At 45.3% G+C, this 16,714-nt stretch overlaps 1 protein-coding gene across 5 annotated transcripts in view; it reads left to right on the top strand.

Annotated features, from left to right (window-relative positions):
- FBXW5 (F-box and WD repeat domain containing 5) overlaps positions 1–16,714 on the top strand; it is a 164,275-nt gene that overhangs the window by 72,458 nt on the left and 75,103 nt on the right. For all 5 annotated transcript variants that reach the window (XM_033960641.1, XM_033960644.1, XM_033960642.1 and 2 more), the window contains one exon: positions 13,313–13,461. In XM_033960641.1, coding sequence (XP_033816532.1) covers positions 13,313–13,461 — 149 coding nt within the window. The remainder of the gene's footprint in view (positions 1–13,312; positions 13,462–16,714) is intronic.

Genomic DNA, 16,714 nt, shown 5'->3' with positions numbered 1-16,714 from the left:
CTCATCAACGGTGTGCCGGTAACTGACAGCTTCTATACATGGGAAAAAATTCAAGCATGCACATTAGGGTCGCCTACATACGTGCACCAAACCACACCTCCATAGCTTTATTTGTTTTTGCAAGAAAAATTAGGGTCTGATACTTTTTGAACAGCCCTAGTATCACTACTTTTGGCAACAGATATGGACGACAATTTGTAATATCTTTTATTTACATACTCCTATAAGTTTTAAATGTTTAATCTTAAAGTCTTTGTGTTTGTAAGATTCACTTTCAAAAAATGATTTTGTTTGATACTTTAATAACTATAGGAGTTAGGGCTGTTTTATGCTCTTGGAAAGAATTATAGTTAATTACTTACTTAAAGTGGTGGAATATTTTATGCTCCACATATAGATCAGAGTTGTATTTAGCAAAGAAAAAAAAGTTATATTTATGGTATGTTTCAAAATGGTCTTCTCTTACAAAATACCTTTATATATGAAAAAATTTATGTCAACTTTTCTTAAAAGTTATTTTATTTATTTTATTTGCTATGTGAGGAAAAGGGGTTGGGGTATTGTTTGTTTCTTAATGTGTTTTTTTTTTCTGTATGTATGTAAAATACTAATAAAATTTTCTTGACTTAAAATTTACATTATTTTAATTAATAAATAAAAATACTATCTACATTGGTTTTTATTTCAGTCTTACCCCCTCTTTTACTAAGGTGCGCTAATGACTAACCGATTAGTGCGCACTAATTGAATTAGCAGATGCTAAATACTAACGTGTCCATAGACTAACATGCATGCATTAGCGTTTAGCTCACACTAATCAGTTAGCACACCTTAGTAAAAGAGGGCCTTAGTAGTATGCCGGTTCACAAAATAATTCTTTTATTTCTGCCGGTCCATAGGTGTAAAAAGGTTGAAGAATACTGTTATAATGTATTTAGATCCGTATCACAGACATTCTTTTAGGAAATAACATAGTACTGCTAAGACAACAATTAATAACGGTGACATTTAATCCAGACACAAATCGTTCAACAAATTCGCTTCTAAAAATGCAACCAGTGCAGATGGTTCAGTAAAATCCTTGGTCTGATTATTTATTGTGATCCTAAACGTTACAGGGTATAACATGCCAAATCTCGCATTTACTCTTTGAGACGTGGTCTGTAAGCTAATAATTGCTTCCGAGCACTTGCAGTACCCTTACTGAGGTCAGGTACATTAAGAATATTGTGTCCTTCATATTTTAATGGTGGTTTTATTTTAGCATGGAGCATTAACTCAGTTAGTTGTTTAAATCTTAGGAAGATCAAACAAAAGCAAAAAAATGATCCAACTAGTCTGCAGTAAAACACAAAACAGCAACGAACAAAAAAGAACTGCAGACGAGAGTACAAGATAAAGGCTAAGTTTATTAAAACAATGATATATTGTGGTTAATATCACCATCTTTTTATAAACCAGGGGACCTAACACAGTCCGTGTGTTGGTTAACACACCTTCATCAGGGATCCCTAATCTGTAAAGGTATCAAGTCAAATCGCAAAAAGAATAAACTTAAGCTTGTGTGGTTTGATAAAAGTCGCCGAACAAGTGTCTCTATATAAGCATTGTGAAAAAGCAATGGGAGGTGCACAATTATCGGTCTGGGGTACTTTCCATTGGTGACACGCTGTGATGGTATACATTGGGCTGACTCATCTCAAAATGCTCTTCAAATTTTATATCCAGAAATGCCGGTAAAAATGATGTAAAGAACTTCATGCCCCTCTGATAAACCAAGTAACCGAAAGGGAAAAGGACCTAAGGATACAACACAGGGGCCCAGGGCCATGGACATAGAGCAAGGACATTGTAAAAAAAGGATTTGGACTGGGAGGGAACTTTTGGAAAAAGAACCTAAGGATGCAATGCAGGGGACCCGGTCCAAAGATATTGAGCAAGGACACTGTAAAAGAGGGCTCAGGTCTGAGTGGGAATTTTTTGAAAATGGACCTAAGGGAGAATTGCAGGGGTCTAGTGCACGAATAAAACTGGCAAGCAGCACTAATAGAGAACAACGGAATCCAGAGGGACAACCAAAAACATGGGAACAGGCTGAAGACGAAACAGACACACCACAGGAGGAGGATGACCGAGACGAGGCTTGGGGTCTAGCAACTCACGAGGGGGCCAGGAGCGCCAAACCACGAGGACATACAGCAAAAAAGGCGAACAAACGGGACTTACTTTGCCTATACACTAATGCTAGGAGCCTAAGGGCTAAAATGGGAGAGCTGGAAATCCTAGCCAGCAAAAAGGGCATAGACATAATTGGAGTCACAGAAACGTGGTGGACTAATGACAATGAATGGGATGTGGCTTTACCAGGATTCAAACTCTACAGGAGAGATAGGTCACACAAAAAGGGTGGAGGAATAGCACTATATATAAAAGATTCCATACCTTCAACCAGGATGGAAACAACAGTAAGTGCGGACGACTTGGAATCACTATGGGTTAAGCTACCAGGAGGAACTGGAGCAGACATAAAATTGGGTCAGTACTATCGCCCACCTGGACAAACGGAAGAAATCGACCAGGATCTGGAGGCTGAACTGAGGCAGGTATGCAAAAGCGGAAGTGTGGTGGTGATGGGAGACTTCAACTACCCGGGAATAAACTGGAGTATTGGGCACTCAAACTGCATGAGGGAGACCAAATTCCTGGAGGTCACGAGGGATTGTTTCATTGAACAGCTGGTCACGGAACCAACACGGGGAGATGCCACCCTCGACCTGATCCTCAACGGACTAGGGGGACCCGTTAAGGAGGTGGCGGTACTATCCCCGCTAGGAAACAGCGATCACAACACGATCCAGTACAGGCTAGAAATTGGATCATCAAAGGTGAAAAGAACTACAACGACTGCACTTAACTTCAAAAAAGGGAATTATGATGCCATGAGGAAAATGGTGGGAAAGAAACTCAACGACAGCGCAAGGAAGATGGAGTCCGTAGAAAATGCCTGGACCATACTCAAGGGCACAGTGCACGAAGCACAGAACCTGTGCATCCCCAAGTACAGGAAAGGGTGCAAAAAAAATAGAACAAAAAACCCAGTCTGGATAACAAATGCAGTGAAAAAGGCGATAAGTGACAAGAAAGCATCATTCAAAAAATGGAAAAAGGACAAAACAGAGGAGAACCAAAAGGAACACAAAAAACACCAAAAGGAGTGTCATCGAGTGGTTAGGAAAGCAAAGAAAGAATATGAAGAGAGACTGGCAGGGGAAGCAACAAACTTCAAATCATTCTTCAGGTACGTTAAGGGGAAGCAACCAGCAAGGGAGGAAGTGGGACCCTTGGATGATGGGGACAGAAAGGGAGTGGTAAAAGAGGAAAAGGAGATAGCTGACAGGCTAAATAAGTTCTTCACGTCAGTTTTCACGAGGGAGGACACAACCAACATTCCGGAGCCCAAGGAGATCGTAAAAGGAGAGCAGGATGAAAATCTGGTCCAGCTAGAGGTGAGCAAGGTGGATGTCCTCAGGCAGATAGACAGGCTAAAGAGCGACAAATCGCCAGGTTCGGATGGCATTCACCCAAGGGTACTCAAGGAACTAAGGAACGAAATAGCTGAGCCACTTCGACAAATATGCAACCTATCCCTAAAGACTGGAGAGATTCCGGAAGACTGGAAAATAGCAAATGTCACACCCATCTTCAAGAAAGGCTCAAGGGGAGACCCAGGAAACTACAGGCCAGTGAGCTTGACCTCGGTCCCGGGAAAGATGATGGAAGCGCTGATTAAAGACAGCATCTGGGAACACATCGACAACTATGGGCAGCTAAAGTCGAGACAGCATGGCTTCTGCAAGGGTAGGTCATGCCTCACGAACTTATTGTACTTCTTTGAGGGGGTAACCAGCCAGGTGGATAAAGGGGATTCCATAGATATCATTTACCTTGACTTCCAAAAAGCCTTCGACAAGGTGCCACATGAAAGACTACTAAGGAAGCTATGGAACCATGGGGTGCAAGGGGAGGTCCACCGATGGATCAAAAACTGGCTGGCGGACAGGAAACAGAGGGTTGGAGTAAAGGGACATTACTCAGACTGGCAATGCGTCACAAGTGGAGTTCCATAGGGGTCGGTGCTGGGACCGCTCCTATTCAATATATTCATTAACGACCTGGAGGCAGGAACAAAGTGTGAGGTTATTAAATTTGCGGATGATACCAAACTATATCGCAAGGTCAATAACATGGAGGACTGCGAAGATCTCCAAAAAGATCTGACAACACTGGAAAAATGGGCCAAAAAGTGGCAAATGAGTTTCAACATAGGGAAATGCAAGGTCATGCATATAGGGGAAAAAAACCCGATGTGCACTTACAAAATGGGGGGATCAGCGCTAGGGGTGAGCGACCTTGAAAGAGACCTGGGAGTGATGGTAGACACAACATTGAAGGCGTCGGCGCAGTGTGCCACGGCCTCAAGGAAAGCAAACAGAATGTTGGGTATCATTAAGAAGGGTATTACGACCAGGACAAAGGAAGTCATCCTGCCACTGTATCGTGCTATAGTGTGCCTGCACCTGGAGTACTGTGTTCAGTTCTGGTCGCCGTACCTCAAGAAGGACATGGAGGTACTTGAGAGAGTCCAAAGAAGAGCAACTAAACTAATAAAGGGCATGGAGGACCTCTCATATACTGACAGACTGAAAAAGCTAGGGCTTTTCTCCCTGGAAAAGCGGAGACTAAGAGGAGACTTGATAGAAACCTTCAAGATCATGAAGGGCATAGAAAAAATAGACAGGGACAGATTTTTCAAATTAAGGGGATCAACAAGTACAAGGGGGCATTCAGAGAAACTGAAAGGGGAGAGGTTTAGAACAAACGCCAGGAAGTTCTTTTTTACACAGAGGGTGGTAGATACATGGAACGCGCTACCAGAGGATGTGATAAACAGGAGCACGCTACAGGGTTTCAAAGAAGCTTTGGATAGGTACTTCGAAGACAAAGGGATTGAGGGGTACAGATAAGAGTAGAGGTAGATTATAGGGATGGGATTAGAGGTAAGTTACAAAATTAATCAGGGACCACTGTTCAGGCACTAGGCCTGATGGGCCGCCGTGGGAGCGGACCGCTGAGCAGGATGGACCTCTGGTCTGACTCAGCGGGAGCAACTTCTTATGTTCTTATGTTCTTAAGTTGTTTCTTCTGGCTGTATTATTTGCTTCCTTTAGTTTTTTTTCTAAAATTGCCACTTGATTTAAATGGCCCCACATATCTTTCAGTGTCTCAGTAGTTGTTGTTTGCCTGCTTTACAGTATAGCCACATGTTGCTGGCAGTGCTGTAACTCCGTTTTCATAGTCTTCATTTCCTGTTTAAAATCCTCTATATCCTCCTTCGTCTCCAGTAGCAGATCCTTAACTGCTCTTATCTCATCTAGGATCAACTGTGATTGATCATCAGTTTTAGCAGCTGACAGTTTGGCAGGAGATGACAGATCAGCTTTGGGATGCTTATTTCCTTTCCCAGACGTCATCCTGATGCCAATTTAAACTGCATATTAAGGCTCAGCAACCTCTTTCCAATATCCAATATCTCTAAATTTCATTCCTTGACACAAATTAATCGCTGTTATAATTGATTCTTGTCTGTGTCTATTGGAGCTAACTGTTCAAGCAGCCATCTTGTCAGGCTGTAGAACTGGAATTTTCATGATCTCCAGTTTTTAACGACGGGGGTAGATTATGTAGCTGATGCTCTGGACGATCTTTTCATAGTAGTAAGATGTCCACTTACTCCGTTTCCGCCCACAGGATGCTCTGGATCAGACAGATTCCTCCTCCAAGGTGACTGAATAAATTGTCATTTCAGGGACAGTTACTTTTTGGCTAGCTTGCAGGACTGTAAACCAAAATCCTCGCTAGGTATCAGGCCTCAGACCCCAAGGGGGTCTGGTTGGAGTAATTTTTGGAACTCCAGGCGTTACCACCAGTACTTTGGATGGCCTTTGGGCAAGAGGACGTTTCCAGCTTCTAGGCAAAGAGTTAGCGGAGCCAGGCACCCTTATTCCTCAGGTTCCTGCTCTGCCCCAGCTCCAAAGAAACAGTTATGATGCCAAGCCTCTTCGCTTAGGAGGGAAGTTATTGGCCTATTTGGGGGCATGGGTGGAGATCACCACAGATTGCTGGGTACTAGAAATAATTCAGGAAGGTACAAGTTTGAATTCTTTCTAATCTAATCTTCCATTTCAAGTTTCAAGTTTATTAGGATTTTATATACCGCCTATCAAGGTTATAAGAACATAAGAACATAAGAAGTTGCCTCCACTGGGTCAGACCGAGGTCCATCTCGCCCAGCGGTCCGCTCCCGCGGCGGCCCATCAGGTCTGCGACCTGTGAAGTGGTTTCTGACCACTTTTATAACCTACCTCAAGTTCTATCTGTACCCCTCTATCCCTTTATCCTCCAGGAACCTATCCAAACCCTTCTTGAACCCCTGTACAGAGTTTTGGCCTATCACTTCCTCCGGAAGCGCGTTCCATGTGTCCACCACCCTCTGCGTAAAAAAGAATTTTCTAGCATTTGTTCTAAACCTGTCCCCTTTCAATTTCTCCGAGTGACCCCTAGTGCTTGTGGCTCCCCTCAGTTTGAAGAATCTGTCCTTATTTACTCTCTCTATGCCCTTAAGGATTTTGAAGGTTTCTATCATGTCCCCTCTAAGTCTCCTCTTCTCCAGGGAGAACAGCCCCAGCATTTTTAACCTGTCAGCGTATGAAAAATTTTCCATACCATTTATTAGTTTAGTCGCCCTCCTCTGCACTCCCTCGAGTACCGCCATGTCCTTCTTGAGGTACGGTGACCAGTATTGAACACAGTACTCCAGGTGCGGGCGCACCATTGCGCGATACAGCGGCATGATGACTTCCTTCGTCCTGGTTGTAATACCTTTTTTGATGATGCCCAGCATTCTGTTTGCTTTCTTTGAGGCTGTCGCACATTGCGCCGATGGTTTCAGTGATGTGTCGACCATCACCCCCAGGTCCCTTTCAAGGTTACTCACCCCTAGCAGTGTTCCCCCCATTTTGTAGCTGAACATCGGGTTCTTTTTCCCTACATGCATGACCTTGCATTTTTCTACGTTAAAACTCATTTGCCACTTTTTTGCCCAGTCTTCCAGTTTCGTTAGGTCCCTTTGCAGGTCTTCACAGTCTTCCGTGTTTCTAACCCTGCTGCAGAGTTTGGTGTCGTCAGCAAATTTGATAACCTCACATTTTGTCCCTGCCTCCAGATCGTTAATAAATATATTGAACAGTAGAGGTCCCAGCACTGACCCCTGAGGAACTCCGCTCGTGACCCATTGCCAGTCTGAGTATTGGCCTTTTACTCCAACCCTCTGCTTCCTGCCCGCCAACCAGTGTTTGATCCATCGGTAGATATCCCCTTGTACCCCGTGGTACCACAGCTTTTTAAGTAGCCGTTCGTGAGGTACCTTGTCGAAGGCTTTTTGGAAGTCAAGGTAAATGATGTCTATGGATTCCCCCTTATCCATCTGGCTGTTTATTCCCTCAAAGAAGTACAGCAAGTTCGTGAGGCATGACCTTCCCTTGCAGAAGCCATGTTGGCTCGCCTTCAGTTGTCCATTGTTTTCTATGTATTCGCATATTGCGTCCTTTACCATTGCTTCCATCATCTTCCCTGGAACCGAGGTCAAGCTCACAGGCCTGTAGTTTCCCGGGTTACCCCTTGATCCCTTCTTAAAGATAGGCGTGACATTCGCTATTTTCCAGTCCTCTGGGATCTCCCCTGTTTTTAGGGAGAGGTTACATATTTGGTGAAGTGTCTCTGCTATTTCATTTCTCAGTTCTTTTAGTACCCTTGGGTGGATGCCGTCCGGGCCTGGTGATTTGTCGCTCTTTAGTCTGTCTATCTGCCTGAGGACTTCCTCTTTGCTCACCTCTAGTTTTACCAGCCTTTCATCTTGTTCTCCGTTTATAATCTCCTCGGGTTCTGGAATATTGGTTGTGTCCTCTCTGGTGAAGACTGACGAGAAGAATTTGTTTAACCTGTCAGCTATCTCTTTTTCCTCCTTTATCGCTCCTTTCCTATCTCCGTCATCCAGTGGTCCCACTTCCTCTCTGGCTGGTTGTTTCCCTTTCACATACCTGAAGAAGGGTTTGAAGTTTCTTGCTTCTCCTGCCAGTCTTTCCTCATATTCTCTCTTTGCTTTCCTGACCTCTCGATGACATTCTTTCTGGTGTCTTTTGTGTTCTTCCTGGTTTTCCTTTGTTGGTTCCTTTTTCCATTTCTTGTAGGATGATTTCTTGTCGCTTATCGTCTTTTTAACTGCAGATGTTATCCATGCTGGGTTTTTAGTTCGATTTTTTTTGCACCCTTTCCTAAACCTTGGGACGTACAGGTCTTGTGCCTCGAGCACTGTGCATTTAAGCAGTGTCCAGGCTTCCTTTACGGTCTTCACCTTTCCTGAGCTGCTGCTGAGCTTTTTTCCTACCATTTTCCTCATGTCCTTGTAGTTTCCTTTTCTGAAGTTGAGTGCTGTCGTTGTGGTTCTTTTCACCTTGGTTGTTCCCATGTTTAATTTGTATTGGATCATGTTGTGATCGCTGTTCCCTAACGGTGCTAGTACCTCCACTTCCTTTGCGGGTCCCTCTAGCCCATTGAGGATTAGGTCTAGAGTGGCATCCCCTCTCGTTGGTTCTGTGACCAGCTGCTCCATGAAACAGTCCCTTATTGCCTCTATGAATTTAGTTTCTCGCGTGCACTTTGAGTGCCCAATGTCCCAGTCTATTCCCGGATAGTTGAAGTCCCCCATAACCACCACCTTTTCTGTTTTGCACACCTGTCTCAGTTCGGCCTCCAGGTCTAGGTCGTTTGTTTCTGGCTGTCCTAAGCGGTTTTACAATCAGGTACTCAAGCATTTTCCCTATCTGTCCTGGTGGGCTCACAATTTATCTAACATACCTGGGGCTATGGAGGATTAAGTGACTTGCCCAGGGTCACAAGGAGCAGCGTGGGATTTGAACCCCAGGGTGTGGAGGCTGTAGCTTCAACCACTGTGCCACACACTCCTATACAAGCTCAAGGCGACAGATCAAAAAGGAAAAAGGAGTAGGGAAGGGGGCTCGGAGAAGCAAGGGGAGGGGCCTAGGAGGAGGGGGTGATATACGGAAGCTAAAACAGTTAATTGTCAAAGAGGTGAGTCTAAAGGTTTTTCCTGAATGCGGACCTTTTTATAGATTCTCCAGTGGAGAAGCCAGAAAAGGTGGCCAAAGACAGCGACAGTGCAAAAATTGCTAGATCTGAAAGCCATGGAGCCTGTCCCAGAGGAAAACTCGGGATCTGGCAGATACTTTAAAGACTGGAGGCTGATCCTAGATCTCAAGGCAGTGAATGTGGCCCTCAAGATATCATGTTTCCGCATGGAGACGGTGAGGTCGGTGATTGCATCAGTGGTACCAGGGGAATTCCTGCCTCCCTGGAATTGACAAGCCTATCTGCCCATTCCCACTTTTCTGGACCACAGGAAGTATTTACAGTTCCATGTGCTGGAGCAACACTTACAGTTTGCAGACTTGCCCTTCAGGCTGGCCAGGTGCTACAAGCCTTCACCAGGGTGATGGTGGTGGTCGTGGCTCACTTACGCAGGATGGGCATACAGGTCCATCAGTACCTGGACGATTAGCTGATCAGACTAATGACTTGCTGCAATTGCTGCAGAATCTTGAGTGGGTGGTCAACTTCTGGAAGAGCCACTTAGAACTGATTCAGAGCCTGAAATATCTGGGAGTCTGGTTTGAATTGGAAGCAAACAAAGTGTTTCTCCCGGAAGCCCGCAAGGAAAAGCTTCTGCATCAGAAATGGGAGTTTCAGAGCATTCCTGTCCCAACACCCTTGCAGGTTCTGGGGGGTCAATGATTGCAACTATGGACCCCTGGCAAGGACGCACTTATACCCACTCCAGGAGGATCTTCTTTCCCAATGGTGCCCTCAAAGGGATCTACTGCACCAACAGCTTCCTTGGACAGAGGAAGCCCATCGCAGTCTAGTCTGGTGGTGAATCCTCTCTCTCACCAGAGGAGTTCCCCTCCACATTTCGTCATGTGTGATTTTAATGATGGGCGTCAGCCTTTACAGTTGGAGGGCACATTGCAACGGTCATCCAGTTCAAGGACGTTGGTCTCTTTTCCAGAGGAAGTGATTGATCAACACTTGGGAATTTCGAGCCATTCATCTTGTTTTCCTGGAGTTGGAGAACAGAACAGGGCAGTTCGCGTTTTCTCAAAAAATACTACAGCAGTAGCCTATGTCAGTCGCCGGGGGGAGGCACAAAGAGTACTCCTCTGTTCCTGGAAGCTCAAATGCTATTTTGATGGGCGGAGACCCATCTGCAGGCGCGCTCTGCAGTGCATGTTGCAGGAGTTGACAATGTGTAAGCAGATTTCCTCAGCTGTGAGACTCTAGATACCAGGGAATAGTCACCATCCCAGGAAGTCTCCTGCATAGTGAATCAGTGGTGGTGTCTGACATTCAACCTGATGACGTCTGCTGCCAACAAGAAGGTGGACCGGTTCTTCAGTCAAAGATTCGAGCCGGAAAGCAAAGGTCTGGATGCCGTGCTTCAATCCTGGCCAAAGGCAGGTCTTATTAATTCCCTCCTTGGCCCACGATAAGACAAATTCTGCATAGGATCATGATGCACTAGGGAAGAGTCATTCTAATAGTGTCGGACTGGCCAAGGCGCCCATAGTTTGCAAGTCTAGTATGACTGCAGCAGGATCAAAGTCTCAAACTTCCCTGTCATTCCCGGCTTATCACACAGGTTCCCTCTTTCCTGCCGAAAGTGATTTCCACCTTTCACATCAACCAGGAAGCATGTTTGTCTGCCTTCGCACCCTCAGGGTTGAGAAAACAGGATTTAGTGTTAAGATCATTGGATGTGCTCAGATTCCTTCAGTATCTAAAAGTTCCCAACAAATTTAGGTTGTGAGATCATCTCTTTGTGCTGTTGGGTGCAGCCCATAAGGTTTCTCAGCATCGAAAGGTGGATTCGTATGGCCATCTGTTTCTTTGAAAGTGCATTCCATGAGATGTGTTGCTTCCTCATGGACAGAATCTTCAGCAGTTTCCCCAGAAGTGATCTGTAGAGCTGCCACTTGGTCTTCTCTGCATTCATTCACAAAGTTTTACAAAGTAGATGTGGCGGTCAAGCAGGATTCTACATTCGGATCCTCGATTCTGATGGTATTTTTATTTAATTGTTTTATATTCTGCATATCCAACAATTCTATGCGGATTACAAATTATTCAGGTAGGCTAATCTGTCCCATCCTAATCTTTAAGGGACTGCTCTTTTAGATCCTGAAGGTTCAGGAATGGAGTGTCTGTCATACTAAAAGGAAAAATTAGGTTCTTACCTGAATTATCTTCTTTGTAGTAGACATATACTCCATTCCAGAAGCCCGCCCTGTCAGTGAAGAATTCACCTGCTCCCTACCTCAGTGAGACATGAAATTTGAATATCTTGGGTCGGGTATAGCCTCGAGAAGAATAGAGATATTAGTAACAGAGTTGAAGTATCCATGCAGTTTCTATGCATTGTTCCCATACTCTTGGTGCCAGATTGTGCTCAAGTTGGTGGCTTGTTTGTTTTTCACCCTGTTATGTATTGCAAATGTTTGAATTTGATTATCTGTTATATATTTGCTGATATGTTTCATGCTATAAGCAGAACAGACATGTTTCTTGGGGGAGTCCCTGTACCCCTCCCTCTTATATTTTCCTATACAGGGCAGACTGACTGAGGAGTTGATGAAAGGCTCAGAGGTAGGAGAGGAGGAGCAGCAAAATAGTATGCAAATGAAGCTCCCTACAAGAGTTCTTGTGAGAAGGGATTGATTACCCTAAGGTTCAGGAATGTCTACTAGAAAGAAAATTATCGAGGTACGAACCTAATCTTTCCTTGATGAGGTTAATGAGGTAGCACAGTACAGGGGCTCCCATATCCGCAGTAATAGATTCCGAGACCTACTGTGGATAATAGTGAACACTATTATCAGCAGTTTACAGTGACCTGGGCACCGAGCACTCCCCACGCACTCTACCCCACCATGCCACAGCCCCCCCCAACGTACCTCTTCAAATCTTTACCGGCAGTGAGCAGCATCTCCTGCTTGAGTTCCCTCCTTTTTGAAGTCATATCAGGAGGAGGAAGCTCAAGCCAATGCAAGCATTGGGCAGGTATTCTGCTTGCTGCCAATGATGATTTGAGGAGGTACTTGAAGGGGGGGGCTGTGGGCATGGTGGGGTAGAGTACAGGAGGAAACCACAGAATCTGAAACCACAGAATCTGAAACCACAGAATCTGCGGATATAGGGGGCCACTCTGTAGTTGTTGATTCACCCAGTCATTGCAGACCCAGCATGATCTTGGGTATCTCTATTGCCTTTAGCAGCGCACTCTGAATCTGTCCCAAGCAAGTTTTGCATTTCACCACCGTTTGATTGGTATCACTTGTGTTGATAGGCAATTTCAGGCACTTCCTGAGTTGTATTTCTTCCTTCCAACTTCATTTTGTGACTCTTTTCCATGATGGAGAATATTGGGCCCCTTTTACAAAGCCACAATAGCAAGTTCTGGCACAACAAATGTGACACAGCCCATAGAAATTGAATGGGCGGGAATCACTACTGTGGCTTTGTAAAAGGGTCCCATTGTATTTTCTTCATTGACTACTGCTGGGATGTTATTGCTACAGCTTTCTGATTTTTAATTTGCCACCTTTGACCAGACTAATAGATGACACTTATTAAGCTGGATTCTGTTTTTGTTTGCTGTCTTTATTTCTTCTTTTTCTTTTGTGCTCTCACTTCATAGTGTGGATGTGGTTGGGGTGTTTAGTTTCCTTTATATTTTCTGTTAATGTACTCTTATTTTCCTTTTAATCTCTGCATGAATGTTAAATTTTAAAATGTCTTAACTAAAAGAAATTAAAGTCAAAAATGTTAAAAACTTAACATTTTGCAAAGTGCTTGTGATTTCTGATGATAGTAAAAGTGATACATAAGACAGACTTTTGGTGATTTTAGTAGGACTTTGGCTGGAATTCTGAACTTTTTCCAGGGCTGGGAAGATGAATAGCTCAGTTCACTAGAAAAATAGTAGATGTCTGTGTGAGCGGACTGCTGGGCATGATGGACCACTGGTCTGAACCAGCAGCGGCAATTCTTATGTTCTTACATATCTCTGGCTTACTTGGCTTTGTGTATAACCATTACTGTCCTGTTTTACCCCATCTTTTAGAGAATTTCACACTCCTGTCACGGGTGAGAAACAAGCCATATGATGTATTTGGGTGCTGGCTGAATGAAACCAACCTTATCTCTGGGAATTTACATCGCATTGGTCGCATCACCTCATGCTCTGTGCTGTGGTTAAACAACGCCTTCCAGGTGAGCTGATTGTAGGCCCTAAGCCAGGCTTCAGGCTGTGAAAAGTGAGGCTCAGGAATTGTCAGCTTGTAATTTTTGATTTGCTTACTTGAGTACTGTTGAATATTCTTACAAACTACTTCAGCACTATCCAGATAGTGTCAAGATGGTCTGTGGATGGAACAGAGGCAGAGCAGAGAATTAACCTGGATAGCGGCAATATTTAGTACTGCCATCCAGATAGCTATCTATATAACCCTTGCCCTGTCTCCCTTCTTCCGTTCCTATCCAAGATACTCAAGCATGCTATTCTCCGTCGCTGCCTGGACTTCCTTTCAACTTGACAGATTCTCGATCCTCTACAATCTGGTTTTCGTCCCCAACACTCCACAGAGACTGCCCTCATTAAGGCCTGCAGTGACCTGTTCATGGCCAGATCTAAGGGCCTTATCCTTCTTGATCTGTCTGCTGCCTTTGATACTGTAAATCACAGCTTACTCCTTGATATGCTGTACTCGTTTGGATTCTGTGATTCTGTCTTCTCCTGGTTTGCCTCCTACCTTTCCCAATGCACCTTTAGTGTATGTATTGGTGGGTCCTCTTCTGCTGCTACCCCGTTAGTGGTTGGTGTACCCCAGGGTTCTGTCTTAGGACTTCTTCTCTTCTCTCTCTACATCTCTTTCCTTAGTGCCCTGATCTCCTCCCATGGCTGATGACTCCCAGCTCTACCTCTCTACACCTGAAATTTCACCTAATGTCCAAGAAAAAGTCTCTGCTTGTTTGGCTGACATTGCTGCCTGGAAGTCCTGGCGCCATCTGAAACTAAATATGTCCAAGACTGAGCTGCTCGTCTTTCTTCCTAAACCCTCTGCTCCTCCTCCTCCTTTCTCCATCTCTGTAAATAATGCTGTCATTGTTTCAGTCTCCTCTGCTCATAACCTTGGAGGCTTAGTGCTCCGGAACTTGGAGGCTTAGTGGATGGCTGCCTAGCAGTTGAGCTCCCTCCTCTGAACATCAATTATTAGACTTAAAGGTTTCACTAATGGCCAGATCGGGAGCCCTTTCCAGCTGGGCACCTAACATCATCTACACCCCTCCCCCGTTCCAGCAGGGGAGAGAACTACATGAGGAGCAGTGCTGACGGTGCTCGGTACCAACTGCCAGTTTCACTAGTGGTCAGATCGGGAGCCCTTTCCAGCAGGGCACCTAGCATCATCTACACCCCTCCCCCATTCCAGCAGGGGAGAGAACTACAAAAGGAGCAGCGCTGACGGTACTCGGTACCAATTGCCAGTTTCACTAGTGGCCAGATCGGGAGCCCTTTCCAGCAGGGCACTTAGCATCATCTACTCCCCTCCCCCGTTCCAGCAGGGGAGAGAACTACAAAAGGAGCAGCGCTGACGGTGCTCGGTACCAATTGCCAGTTTCACTAGTGGCCAGATCGGGAGCCCTTTCCAGCAGGGCACTTAGCATCATCTACTCCCCTCCCCCGTTCCAGCAGGGGAGAGAACTACAAGAGGAGCAGCGCTGACGGTGCTCGGTACCAACTGCTAGTTTCACTAGTGGCCAGATCAGGAGCTTGTTCCAGCAGGGCACCTAGCATCATCTACACCCCTCCCCCGTTCCAGCAGGGGAGAGAATTACAAGAGGAGCAGCGCTGACGGTGCTCGGCACCAACTGCCAGTTTCACTAGTGGTCAGATCGGGAGCCCTTTCCAGCAGGGCATCTAGCATCATCTACACCCCTCCCCCGTTCCAGCAGGGAAGAGCCGACAGTTGAGAGCTGCAGTCTGACGCTCAAACCAACGGGGCTCCTTTCTGACTAACTCACCGCCCTCCACCTCCTTGGCTTATCGAGATCCACTGGGGGCCAAATTTTATTACTGTCTATACTCTTGTTTTAGCTCCATATTTTTTATTATTGTCCATGGTCTTGTTTTAGTTGCTTAAGTTTATTACTGTCTGAGCTTTTGTTCAGTGCCAAATTGTATTACTGCTAAAGGTTTTGCCTTTCTTCCCTACTCTTGATTATGCAGTCAGTCAGCCTAATTAAGTCCCCTGCCCCTTCCTTAGCTAACACTAACCCCCCCTGCTGCACCCCTGCTTCACACACCAATCATCCGGCCCTAACCCCACCATGAATCCTTTCTTCTGGTTCCTTCTCCTCCTATTCTGCTCACCTCTCTACTCTTCCCTCTGTCTGATACCCCCCTCCCCCAACCTACTCGACCCACCAAACACCAATAATATTTGCCCTGGCCTCAGAATCCCCACGCTGATACGCACCAGAATTCCCCCTTTCAAGAAAAATCTCTGAAAAGTCAACCTAAACTCACTAAAGCCCCTGCCCCCAGCCAATCTTCCCAATGCTGTCTCTGACTCTCTCATCCCAGTCCCGACTCTTTATTGCAATGCCAGATCAGCATGCAATAAGACCCAAATCTTGAAGGACCTTCTAGATGAGTTTGACCCTGGATTCCTGTGCATCACGGAATCATGGATCGCCAAAGATGATCTTTTCACACAAAACGAACTCCTCCCCCATGGTTATCAAGGTCTCTTCTCCCCCAGATCTAACTGAAAAAGAGGCGGACTGGCACTGCTCTACAAAGCTCTCTTTGACGTCCAGCTCCTAGAGAAGGGCACTCACGCCTCTCTAGAATATATGCTTGTCTCTGTCAATGATGAACTCCGCACTCACCCATTGGGCATCTTATTACTATACCGCCCACCCACCCACCCCTTGGAACAACTCCTCCAATCTCGTCTTTGAGGCTATAACAAACGCCTTTCTTAAATTTCAAAGACTACTGAATGTTGGTGATATTAATCTCCACCTTGATGACACCAACAGCAAGGACACGATCGAATTTAACAACTTCCTTACCTCTCTAGATTTTCCCTCACCTACCTCTTCTCCAACCCACGAAAAAGGACATACACTAGACTTCACCACTTTCCTTGACCTTACTGCCTTCAAAACTTCAACCGATGATACCCGTTGGGAACAAGTCCCTTGGTCTGACCACTTCTTAGGGGCTACTTGCCTTCCCATTTTCATGTCACACCTTGAATCCCCATCCCATTCCTCCCATTCAATAACCTTCCGCAAGAAAATTTCGAGTAATCTTTTCTGGTCCAAATTTCTCAACCAACTCTCCTCCAATCCTAAGCCTACAGACTCTGAATCCTGCTGGTGCAATTGGATCTCCCTCTCCGAATCCATCTATCACTCCCTCGCTCCAATATCCACAAAAACCATCTCCTACCCCCGA

The sequence above is a fragment of the Geotrypetes seraphini genome, chromosome 10, assembly GCF_902459505.1.
Source record: "Geotrypetes seraphini chromosome 10, aGeoSer1.1, whole genome shotgun sequence".
In the NCBI taxonomy this organism is placed as follows: domain Eukaryota; kingdom Metazoa; phylum Chordata; class Amphibia; order Gymnophiona; family Dermophiidae; genus Geotrypetes; species Geotrypetes seraphini.
This window is presented reverse-complemented; position numbering and strand designations above follow the sequence as displayed.